Source organism: Coturnix japonica, chromosome 1, assembly GCF_001577835.2.
Source record: "Coturnix japonica isolate 7356 chromosome 1, Coturnix japonica 2.1, whole genome shotgun sequence".
Taxonomy (NCBI): domain Eukaryota; kingdom Metazoa; phylum Chordata; class Aves; order Galliformes; family Phasianidae; genus Coturnix; species Coturnix japonica.
Window position 1 is genome coordinate 64,085,081 of NC_029516.1, and position 12,555 is coordinate 64,097,635.

A 12,555-nucleotide genomic window follows, 5' to 3' on the forward strand; every position below is an offset into this window, starting at 1 on the left:
AGGAGGTGAGTCCCAGCACTTCGGCTGTACTGGGAGTTAGTTGCCTACGTTAATAATGTGCTACGACAGGAGAACTCTGAGAACTGTTTCCACGTGGAGGTGTTACTGTAGTGTAAAAAACATCTTCCCAGAAAGGAAACCCGGCCTCTGTCTTGCAGCAGATATTTATCACCAATCTGTGCCCTAGGGGTCTTGCTCTTCAGGTCTTGCTGACCTTGCCTGGCCTACAGCAATGGTATAATCATACAACAGTTGGGTTGGAAGAAACTTTAAGAACTATTTAGTTCTAAATGCCTGGTAACACTGTCCTTGTGGATGACAGAAGGAGCCATCAGTTAGCTCAGACTGAAATCAAGCATCAGGGTACCAGTCTGGCTGTGCTTGCTAACAGGCCAAGGAAGGTACTTGTCTTCAAAACTCCTGCAAGCCAGGTCTGAAGGTCCTGCTGTAAGAAAATCTTGCAGAAGTCCCAAATGAGCAAGAACTTTCTCCCCTGGGCAACATGAACTCTTCATGAGCAGGATTTACTGGTAGATGGTGATGTTTTCTGAGGAGAGAGGAAATGTGAGAACTCCTGACAGCTCTGCTCAGCTTTACATTTTGTGTAACACAGCACAGTGTGTAAGGAACAACCTGTAGCCACTTTGCAGTTATATGGTGGTGCTCTAGGGATCATCTTACTGTAATTAAATCCTGGAGAAGATGTGGCTTTTAGGTACTAATAATTTCCTTGTATCCGGCTACAGAATAGGTAAAAAACAAACAAACAACAAAAAGACAGTACTGGACAAAAATGGGCTTGGAAGTAATAAAACGACTTGAACTGTAGGCAGAACAAGAAAAAGCCTCTTATCTTTGTCATCAAGCTTTTGCTGGCAATTATTTTGGCAGCATAACACACATAGACCATGAACTTATACAACTAGGATGGGAGGATACAGTGATAAGGATTGTGCTGATATTTGATTAAGTAGCCTTCTCTGATGCCCAGCATGATATAAAAACTCATTTTGACAGAGTAAGTCCTGTGTTCCTTTAATTTTAAACACATCTTTGGTTTTACATACTCTCCCAGAAAACTCACTAGCATGTTAAAGTTGACTTCTTTGATAGCTTCAATCAGATTTGACAAGGAATCTGCTTGGAACAGATGTTTGTTGGAGTTTCTTGTCTAAAGCATCCTCTCAAACTTTTTACAAATTCAGTGTCTCAACGCTATGAATATCACACCCACCACCCCCAAAATTCTGACAGAGCAAGTGGCTTTCTTTAGAAATGTCCTCTATCCAAATTTTGCTTGCTGAAACTTCCTGTTCATATTCACTGAAGTCTAGCTTGTGGGTGGATCTAATGACGTCGTCTCTCTTTAACTTAATCTCCAGCATATCAGCTGTTCCTACCCTGCAGACTTGAGGGCTGATTCCTCACCACGCACAGCCTCCAGCACCAATGAAGCCGGGAAGCAAGTCCTTCTGTGTCAGTCCTGTGAGCAGGAACTTGTGCTAGGGTGCCTGTGTCACTACAAGAAGCAAAGGCTGAGGAAGTGATGTGACTAGATTACCTAGTACAGCTCTGAGTAACAAATATTAATTGCCATCTGCTGGCAAACAGTGGTGGCAGACAGGACCTATTTGGTTTGCCCTCATTTCATAGATTATCTTCCTGTAGGAAGAAAGTAGCTGAGTGAAGAAGCCTCTAGAAGTAATGCTCCTTCCCTTAGGGAGCAATTGAAGCTGCCTAAGGGAGAGACATCCAGACTACAATGTGGATTAGAGGAAGCAGCAGCAAAACTTTAGCAAGGCAGTAATTTGCAGCACAGCAAGGAACTGAGAGACTGCTGAGAAGCAGTGAGCACACTTTAGTTCAAACCCCTGTGCTGGTATAAGAGAAAACTTCTTTGAGAGCTGAGGAGACTCTTCAGATAGCTGCTACTCCAAAGGAAATTCCAAAACACAGAGTGACAGTGATGGTTGGTCTTTCTCTAGGAAGCAATGGGGTGGGGGCAGATTTGTTTATAAACCCTTTTAACTGCTCGTGTCTTAACTAGTCAGTTGTCATCTTCTAAACTTTAAGTTTTTGGTCTAATAAGGACTGACTCTTTCCAAATCTGAATGCTTAGGTCCTTTTTGAGGAGCTCCCTATGAAGGAAAAGGTCTTGACAGATTCATATGAAATGCTTGGCCAACCTGGCATCCCATCACACGATCTGATGGCTTTCATAAAATGAATTAGCAGACTGACCTGGATTGGATTGAGCTGAATCATCAGAGTAAAAGAAAAAAAACATAGACATTTTGTTCTTCTGTTACTAGACTTCTCAGAAAATCCTAAGAATGAATCATCAGATCATCATGAAATGCTTTTCCACTCTCTGTGATGGGTCTCTGCAAATCCTCTGAGGTGCATAGTAGAATAGAGGCATTTGGTTTCCCTCTGACTGGGTAGATGATGTACTCTTCAGGGTAGCGGGCACTTCAGTTCTCTTGTTAACCAGAACACTGGACATTCTTAATACTGAAAATGTGTCCCCCTAAAAAAAAGCATATCCAATTTTCCCAACAGTTTGAAGTTACTTTATGCAGTCCTACACTCTGAGTAGTAAAGGGCACTTGCAGGAGCTTGAACAGGAAGAGTAACACCTGCTTGTGAGGCTCTTTCTGCCTGTATGTTCAGCTAACAGCCTCTGGGGAAGGAACTGTCCCATACCATGTAAAATGTACATTGATGGTCTTGCCCTGCATTGAGGCTGCTGGAAGATGATCTGAAGAGGAGAGATGAGCATTTCCTTTCTCTGACTTTGGTAGATAAGGTGCACTGCAGTTGTGTCACCCAAGGCAAAGATATTAGTTAGCTACGTGCTTTCTCTCAGACACTCATTTGGAAATACAAACTCTGCGAGGCGGAAGCACTCACCAAACCTGGAACAACAAAATATTCAATGGGCTTTTGTTAGAGTCACTTGGAAGAGATTCACAAGGCTCACTGAGTTCAACTGCTTGCTCCATGTAGACTACTCAAAATCCAAGCAGCTGAGAGCGTTTTCCAAACACTCCTTGAACACCAACCGCTTGGGGGCTGTGCCTACTGCCCTGGGAAGCCCGTTCCATGCCCACCACCCTTTCCCTGACCCCCAGCTGCCCCTCCCCTGGCACAGCTCCATGCCGTTCCCTCGGGCCCTGTCGCTGTCACACAGAGCAGAGCTCAGCGCTGCCCCTCCGCTCCCTGTGAGGAGCTGCAGCCGCCATCAGGCCTCCATCAGCTCCTCTGCTCTGGGCCCAGCACACCAAGGGACCTCAGACGCATCTCTTACGTCTTGCCCTCTAGACACTTCATAGTCTTTGTAGTCTTCCTTTGGACAGTAACAGTTTGGTCTTGCTTGGTTCTGTAGCTTTGTTTTCACTTCCCTCCTCCTCAGCTCTGTAAGGACTGAACCTGCCATGAACACAGGCAGAGGCACATGTTCCTCTCCTTCTTCAGATGTCAGCAGAGCTATGAGATTATCTCTGCAAAACAACTGGCCCAGCATCACCGAGGTACTCCCTTAGACACTGGTGCACCATATCTCTCTCTGGGTTTAGATACTAGCCCTAAGCTTTTGCAAAGGCAGAGGAAGATTTCCCTGGGAGAACAAGGAAACTCTTTTCTGCACAGTATTCACAAGCATGCTGGTATATATGAGGCCAATACTGTTCATGTGAGAAAGAAGCTCAGTAAAAGGAAAATAGGTACCTCCCACAGGGAAAAAAGAAAAAAAAAAAAAGGAAAGCATCATCAGTTTGCAGCTGAACTAAAAAAAATGTTATACAACATCACTCTGAAACTATTTAGTAGGCTTGTAGCTGGTCTAACTGGTCTTTTACATCATGGAATCTTCTTGTGCATATTATTCATTAAACAGAGGTATTTATTAGAGCAGAAACTGTGTTACCTGGGACAGACAATATCTCTAGTGCAGGAAAAAAAGGAGGGAGGGGGAAGCTCTAACCATTATTTGGAGTATTTTGTGAATGGCACTTACCGCTACTTCTGTGGTATGAATGAAGTATTACTTAGGAGTACACAAAGGTTTTCCACTGCCTGAACAGTTAGGAGCCAACAAATGCTCTACTATCATTTTCACACCCTTTGCTCATACATGACTTGTTCTTAGTATGCTCATCTACCTTGTTTTTCTGCTGAAAGTTGAATATTCCATGCCATGGGCTTTCAGCTGCTCCTGAAAGACAACTATTTGTGTTGATAGGTGGGCTTATGTTTGGCATATAGAGTCTCATGGAAGGCTTTACAGTTCAACAGCAAGAAAGACTGAAAACCCTAAGTTAGATGATAGCAGAAAATGTTCTTATACTTGTGCCTGCCTGTTTTAGCCACCTGGTAATGATCCTGTCAGAGCAGACATTCTCCACAGGAACTGAATTACACAGGCAGTGTTTATCATTCTGGTGATGCAGAAGCCTTTCTTCCAGTTATTTGCCTAGGCTGTTCATTTTTCCATACCGATTCATGTTTGTTTTTTCTCTAAAACTTCCTTGAATTGTCTCCCTTCAAGGTATGAACAGGAAATTCCTAAACAACTATGCATTGCTCCTTGATCAAGGTTGTTTCTTAGTAGGCCTTTTTCAAACAATGCACACATACACAAACCAACCAATCATCCAACAGAACAAACCAAATCTTTTTCCACAGAGCTGTTCTTTGGAAATGTTCGAATCTAGCATTGTGAACAGGGAGCAGAATTGTTCATGATAGAAAAGATGTCCTTGAACAGGACATCTTCTAAACCTCTAAGTATACACCCATCTACGTAGGTACACCATTTGATGTTTTGAAAATACAAAACTTGGAGATTTTGGACCTTGCAAACCACCACTGTCATTTTGATTTTTACACAATTCCCACAGTCTTCAGCCATTCCCAAAGAACATAACGCTCATCAATAGCTAGAACCTTCTCAGTCTACATCTATTGGTTCCCTTTCCCAAAGCAAGCTGTATGAAGATGTTTCTATTAACTTCTCCCTTCCTTGTGTAGCCAATAAAGGCTGGAAATTTAAATACAAGCAATTCCTAACTCATGAATATACGAGATTTGAATTCAATTGTATTTGTTGCTGGGGAGGTATCAGCTATGGATACTGCTGCGAATAGGTGTTAGACAAATTATAAATGAAATAGAGCTGATCTAAACTGTCCAAGTAAGGCAAGTAATGTATCAGGATACATTAAAGAGATAACATGTCTTTTATTTGGAAATAGCAGTGGCTGCACAAAGACGAGAAGATTATACTCTATGAGTATTGTAGAAATTGAGCATTTTCTAAACAGCCATGCTATATGGCATCTCAGTTGTGGGAGGAATGGAAGGATCAGTTGAAGTAGATTCTGTGGTGAAATCAGCAGTGGTCTCAATATAGCAATCACAAAAAATCTTAAAAAGGATGTCCAGAGATATGGTATAGCACAGCTCCCTGGACCAAAGAAAGCTATTTCTTCAGAAAAGCAGGAGCTGATCAAGGAAACACCTGCAACAGTCCCCACAGTGTCTATGGCAGAGCAGTGCAGAAATAGCATTTACTTCCTGTGACTTTGCTCAAGATTCAGATCCTTTCTTAGTCTGCCCTGATACATCTGTTCTGCTCTGAGGAAATCATCACTTACTCAGCATGGCTAAGAAAGTCCTGGTATCTGTCAGCCAGTGAGTAGCAGTGGCACTTCAGGCTCATGTGGAGTGTGAGGGAGGTTTAAGAAACAGAAGGACAGAGGGGACAGTGCTGTCCTTAGCTGTATTACCTGGGAAGGAAGAGTGAAGTCCTCAGCAGCCTTTGCCAGTAGAGATGGGAACAGGATGAGTGGGCAGCAATAGCTTTTTTGCTAAATTCATTTTGCCAGCAAATTTCAGATGCTGAGGCCTGAGGTGTTGCTGTAGTTGAAGTCATTGCTGTGAGGTTCTCTGATGGCCACTAGGAGCCACAGGAAAGAGCCTGCTTCTTCGACCACTTCATCTCGAATAGTTTACACAACTGAACAGTTCAAAGGTGAGGCAGAGGAAGAAACTATGGCTCCCTAGAACAGCCAGAATCATGGTGATAGGTTTGCTTCCACAGGAGCTGCGGGAGACCTGCATGCAAATTCAACATTGGAACCAAAGCAAGAGCTTAGGTCTCAGGCATTCTGTTTAAGCACTTCTCAGTCATCAGGTGCATTGCATATTCTCAGGGCACTCTCACTGATTTGAGACAAAAGTTGCAGTCTGGATTTAAGAATCTTTTCCCAATCAAAGCTTAATTTGAAAATTCCTTCTGTATCAGACCTTGATTGGTTTCTCAGATGAGCTAAAGCTTCTGCTAAAAGCAGAAGTCTCTCTCTCTCTGCAGTTTGTAGCCACCTAGTCTGTGGGATGGTAGGCTTAAGATGGCAAGCTTCTGCTAAATTTCACCCCTGTGTATTGGAACAATGGTAAGCATGAAAAGAGCAGTGATCCCAGCTGGCATCTCTGCGGAGTGCTGCAGGACTGCTACCAGTAATTGCACTCAGAGCTTACATTGCACTGAATTGCCTCATCAAGCATGCTGGTTTTTTGCAATGTCAGCTAAACTGCAGTTCCTTTTCCTTCCCTGCAGACTACCAAGTTGAAGCCTCTGGTTTATTTCATGTGTCCTCCAGTGTTGGCCCAAACAATTGCAAGATAAAAAATGGTTCTAGTGTTCAAATCTTTGTATGATGAATCCTCGGCGGCAGCCATCTTCATGTGAAGAACTACTGCAGTAGTCACATTTAACTTACAGATACCCAGTTGGTACAAAACTTAAGGTTAGTAGGATTCTTGACCACCAAAAAGCAATGGGAGTTGGGATGCAGGATGTCTAAGATGTGTGCCAGAAGTACCAGAAGTGCCAATTTGTTACATGCCCTTCAGCGACTCATACGTGCTCTTAAATTTCCATTTTATGAAATAGCTATCAGTGTTTCAACTGAATGCTTTGAGAGAGCTAATTAACGTTAGAAAAGCATTTGGTATTCTTGGATAAACGACTACAGAAAAATAAATTGCTACGCTTTATGTTGTGAATCAGATTCCACTCCATTCCTAAATACTCCTTTCATCTAAGGCTGATAAAACACAACAAGGTAAGATACAATTGCCTGGGGGCATTTTAATCAGAAGATCTTTCCTTTTCAGGTGAAAAAGACATCTACAATGAACAATTTCACTAGCCAAGAAACAAAGAAAAGGCTTCTTATGCTAAGTTATATGGACATAATTGCTTTGCAGCTAGACAGTGGGAATGAGAAGAAGGCATCCCATTTCTGAGCCTCTTAAGAGAAGAAGAAAGCCAGAGACCCGTGTCTGAATTAAGAATCAGAAATGAAAGGTCTTTATCCCAGCTGTCCTGTAGCTGAGGAAGCTATATAATAATCTACTCAAGCCCCAGTTGCCTTTTCCGCTATCTGCCCTATAGCCTTTGTGCTACAAGCCCTATTTCAAGCACTGTGATCATGGTGTTTGTCTTTGCTTCTGCTGAGTATGCACAAAAATCTGTCACTCTGGGCAATAAAGTCATTCCAGTCTTGTATTAATTTTAATCAGCTGATGAAAACTGAGCTCTTCTCTTTGCTCACAATTCATTGTTTAGAGGGAAAAAAAAATAAAAATAAAAAATTCCAGACTGGAGAGGTGTTGTTCTTGCCAACAGAGGGAAATATCTGCTTCCAGTAATACCTGTGGTATGAAGCTGCCTGGTGGGGCATGCTCAGCTGAGCAGAGGACATAGTGGCAGCAATACTCTGATGGCCTGAGCTGGTAGTTTTCCACAGCACTTACCCAGTATTGGGACATCAACCTTTTTCCATTAACTCATCCTTTTTGCAGCTCTGTGGTTTCCTGTGCTTGTTCTAGTGCAAATTTCTTTCCATCCCCAATTTCTATTGCACAGCTTTTACTTCATGAGGCAACTCTTTTGCCCTGGTTTTGATAACTGCTGCGCTGCTGAGGGCACAAAATAGGTGCTAACCATTAACACCCTACATTTCCAAGAGCCCTACATACTCTTTCTGCTTCCAGACCTTATAGAACGCCCCATGAGGCACGAGGAAACGCTGGCATAAAATTAACTTTACCAACCTCTAGACTCTTTGGCAGCCTGAAGATGTGCGTGTGAGCAGCCTCTGGAAGGACATGGGTGCCTACATTTCATGTTGTGCAGCCCCCTAGGATGGCCCAGAGAACTTCCAGAGAGAACGCAGCTGGTACAATTTGCTGTCTTAAACAAGTGAATGGATGTGAGAGTTCTGATGACAAGTACAGGTACATGTTCCCACCCCCCAAACAGAATAAAAACCTAACGACCTGAGAGGTATTGGTTATTCACAGTTCTGGAACAATCACCCAGTTCAGGCTTCTTTGCATGTCAATTAACTGAATTAACTGTTAGTTGGTTTTTGTTTTGTTTTGTTTTAAATCCTTTGGTTTACATTTCTAAAATGGAAACAACTGATGAAACCGAAGCAAGCATCTCTTCCAAGACTCTCAGTTTGCCCTACGGACTTCTGTATGAAACAAATAAATCAATAAACCTGTGGTATTGAAGGAAAAAAAGCATCAGCTCTGGGGAGAAAAACTGCTTCACGATCCCCGTGGACATGTTGTAGCCTTCATTCTTTCTCCCCAGGTTCAGAAGGGCAATGTTACCTTACCCTGATTTCTGTGGTTGGTTAAGCTAATGAGAAACCATGGCTTCCTTCCACGCATGAATACAGTTCTGCACGCTACATGATTCTTGCACAACTTTGCTATGGCCTCAGTTGTCCATTCAGTTCACTACATAAAGCCACTGATGTCCAGAAACCGGGCAGCAGAACATGTGAGCAACCCCTCCCGAGAGGAGGAAGAGCAGGCAGCATGAAGCTAATGGGGCCATGACATGGGCTGTAAGCATGGCCACCCTGACACCCTTTGGGTCTGTTGCATGGCACAGTCATTCCCTGCGCAGTTGAGCTGCAGGCGGTGGGAAGCAGAGGTGTGCCCGCCAGCTCCCCGAAACGAGCTGGCATCTGATGCAGCGAAACCGGGGCTGGGATCGATTTGTGTAACACCTGCTTTGGTTTAAATCCCGTTCACTCAGATCAAAACCACCAAAGGCAGACCAAGCAAAACCTCAAGCTGTGACCCGGATCCTCAGGGCACGCTCCAGCCGGGCAGCGTTTTGCTCTCCCTGCGCCGGGCGCATCCTCCCGCACAGCCTCGCCCGGCGCTTTTGCAGACGCGAGTCCGTGGGGCGCGGCTCATCCCGCATCTTCCCTGCAGGGGTTCAGCGTTCGTTCCTTTTGCCATTACAGTCCCGTCTGCAGCTGCCTGGGGCACAAGGGGTGTCTCCCCCCGCGGGCGGCAGCTGCCCTGCGGTCCGGTTCGGCGGCTGAAGGAGCTCAGTCCCGGCCGTTCCCCGCTTCCATGGGGTATCGCACCGGGGCATCCTCGGTGGGAAGGGGCGGCCGATAAATGACAGCAGAGCCCCGCGGGCGCTGCGGCATTGGGGACGGCAAGGCGGGGCCGCGGCCGGGGCGTGGCGGATTTGTGTTGCGGGGGGTTTGGGGCTTTTTCTAATCCCCCCTCCCAGCGGTGAGGCGGCTGCCTCGCTTCCGCGGTTCTCTCCGCCCCGCTCCGCCCTCGCGGCCGCGCATTGTGCGGCGCGGCCCGCACTGAGCGGCTACGGGAGCGCAGCCGCTGCTCGCGGCGGAGCACGGTGAGCGCGGCGGGTCTGGGTCCGACTCCGAGTCCGGGTCTGTCCCTGTTCCTACCCGGGGGACTGCCCCGGTCCCAGCGGGGAGAGCGGGGTATCCCCTCGATGTTGGGGCTCTCAGCGAGGTGGGTCAGCTCCGGGCTTTGTTCGTTCCATTGGAAGCAGAGCCACGTTTCCCCCTAGCGTGGTGCTTCTGTTAGTTCCAGACCTCGGGCACGCAGTTCTTGCACATCGCGGGGTTTTTGGGTTAGTGTTTGTGCAGACGCTCATCTCCTTTCTCTTGCAGTCTGAAATAGCTGTCTCAGGTAACGAGGCTCTAAATGTGATTCCTGTGGGTTGGCTGCTGTGAGCCTTATTCACGCAAGTAAGATCTGTATGCATGAGTAAGATTTTTTGTACAGAATGATTTTGCATGTTTCCATCCCGAAGCGTGTAATAATCTCTGATAGCTTCTGCAGAAGATGGGCTCGTGTGTTTCAGTTTCAGTATGTGTGTGTGTGCGAGTGTGCAGGTGCTGATAATTTTGGCAGCTTATTGCTGATGGTTGATAAAGGTCCGGTGCCTCCTTTCTCTACAAGAATACATTAAGTTGGATGCAATCCAGCGTTTAATATTGGAGAGGCAACAAGAGCAGGCAGCCTGAGGAAGGGGATCAGGGAGATGATTTAGCTTTTCTACCGCTTCTAATTCCCAGCCAGTGTGTTTTTGAACGTTTAATTTCAAATCGCAGGAAATAATCCATTCTTGCATTTATCAGCGCGCCGGTTAATTATCGAAACCTGCATTTAAAACAAAATGTTGATGTTTCATTTAAAGTAAATGATTTTCTTTTCTGTTTCGCTATGTCTCACAGACCTATTATCTGTACAGAAAGAACAGTTGGTGATGATAAGGCAGCCTTCTCACAGTTTGAATAATAGAAGTAGTTCTGTATAGGTCAGCTGTGGAAAAAAGGCAGTCTTCACATCTAGGACATAGGTGGATTTATGACGGTGGTGCTGCCTTGCAGAACTGTTCCTTGGTCATAACTTCTCCCTTAGCCAAAGAATAACTCCTCTAAAGCTTAGTTGTGGGAGCCAAATGAATTTAACTCCGGTTGTTTTATTCCGTGTTAGTCTGTTAATGTGTTACTAGAAACACATTTCATACTTGTAACACGTGCTATTGATTGAGTGACTTAATGCTTCATTGTTCTTATTAATAATCTTACTAAGGGAAGACTGTGGAAGGAGTGTGGAATTAAGACGTGTTCCCAGAGAGTGTGCAGCAAACAAGCATTGCAAAGCAGTGTAAGAGGAACATCTGAAAGAACTCATTGCCCAGGATGGAGCTGGTTTTTTAGCACTCCTGTGCTCCAGAATAAACCACTAGATTCTTGATACTTTCTCTTTAGTTCACAAGCTGTTGTATTTAGAGCTCTTCAGAAGATCTCGAGGGAAACATTTGTGTCAACCAAGAGTGCAGGTCAAGTTCTGAGTCTTCAGAAAAAAAACAAAAAATTAATGTAAAAACCACCAGGATTAATGAACGACTCCATAAACATGCACGATGAAATGCAAGATCTGTAAGAGAAGTCAAAGTGGCAATTAATCTTTTAGGATCAACAATAGGTAGTGGCTAAAAATAGCATTTCCTGTTTCAGCAATAGAGTTAAATATTGTAGTGGATATTGGCTGAAACAAGGTATATTGGTTCAGCACTGAAGGCTCCGATAATTTGTGCCAGCTTACACGCAGGCCTACTTCTTTGTTTTCCTTTAAAGTATCATTCTTGCTTGTGTATTTGATGATAAACCGGAAAAGCAAAGCAAAAATTGTTCTCCAAGGGGAAGATTGGAGCTTATTTATTTATTTATTTATTTAGGCTGTACAATACTGTTACTATGATCTCTGAAGCATATTCTGATCTCTCATAACTCAATGTGGGATGGCTGCGTTGCTTTCGACTTGTACCTAGATTAACCCTGTTAACAGGAAGGAGCATCCTCACACCAAGAGGAGAAAGGTTAGATCCGGTTCTGATCATCTAATGGTGTTTAAAGTTCTTTAGCCATGACCACAGTGTCTGAAAGAACTGGTGAATTACGAGACTTGGTAATTGGCTGCCTACGTCTGTGGTCCAGGACTCAGTGACACTGAACAAAAAGAAGAGAGGAAAATGACCAGTGCTTGTCCAGAAGCCCGTCCTCCTGGTATCATTTGCTTTCCCCATGGTTTCTTAGAACAAGAATGGTGAGTTTGGGCTGTGGAGAAAGGATTAACTTGGATTAATTAGCTCAGGCATATCTAGCCCTGAGAAGATGGGAAGTACTACGAGGGTTATGGATTATTTGAATTAAGTATTACTCTTATAGACATTGGTTGCCTGTTCAAAAATTGTACGTTTCAAGTTGTTGGTGATATTGAAGTGTTGCGTAAACTGTGGTTTAGGTCTGTTTCAGCAGAAAGGCCAATGAAAGTCTTTTAGTAAGGAAAAATATAGTAGGCAAAGATTTTTTCTATTTGAATATTTATTTTAGTGGCTGTGATGTGTGCGTATATGGGAGGGAGAAGAGGGAGCTGAGTTAGAAGCTGCGGTGTAAGGTAAAATTCTGATATTTTTTTATACCACCTTGCAAATAAATTTGCATTAAACATTTTCAGGCAAGCTAAACTGTAGGACCGGTGCAGAATGCTAAACAAAGCCTGACAGCTAAATCAGAAGATGCCATAGAACAATCATGGCCATTCCCATGCTCAGACATTTAAGATTGTTACTTGTAATGATTATTGATCTGAAACAAAGACATGTTCGGTGGGGGGAAAAAATGAAACATCCAT

At 44.2% G+C, this 12,555-nt stretch overlaps 1 protein-coding gene across 7 annotated transcripts in view; it reads left to right on the top strand.

The window, feature by feature from the left end:
• Nucleotides 1-9,634: 9,634 nt before the first annotated feature.
• PRR5 (proline rich 5) overlaps nucleotides 9,635-12,555 on the top strand; it is a 68,775-nt gene continuing 65,854 nt past the window's right edge. For 2 of the 7 annotated variants that reach the window (XM_015870261.2, XM_015870290.1), the window contains exons 1-2: nucleotides 9,686-9,739; nucleotides 10,023-10,100. Coding sequence is in view for 1 of the 7 variants with exons in the window: in XM_015870235.1 (XP_015725721.1) it covers nucleotides 9,842-9,861 (20 nt within the window). In the remaining 6 variants the exon portion in view is untranslated. The other 5 variants (XM_015870254.1, XM_015870282.1, XM_015870299.2 and 2 more) reach the window with 4 other exon arrangements.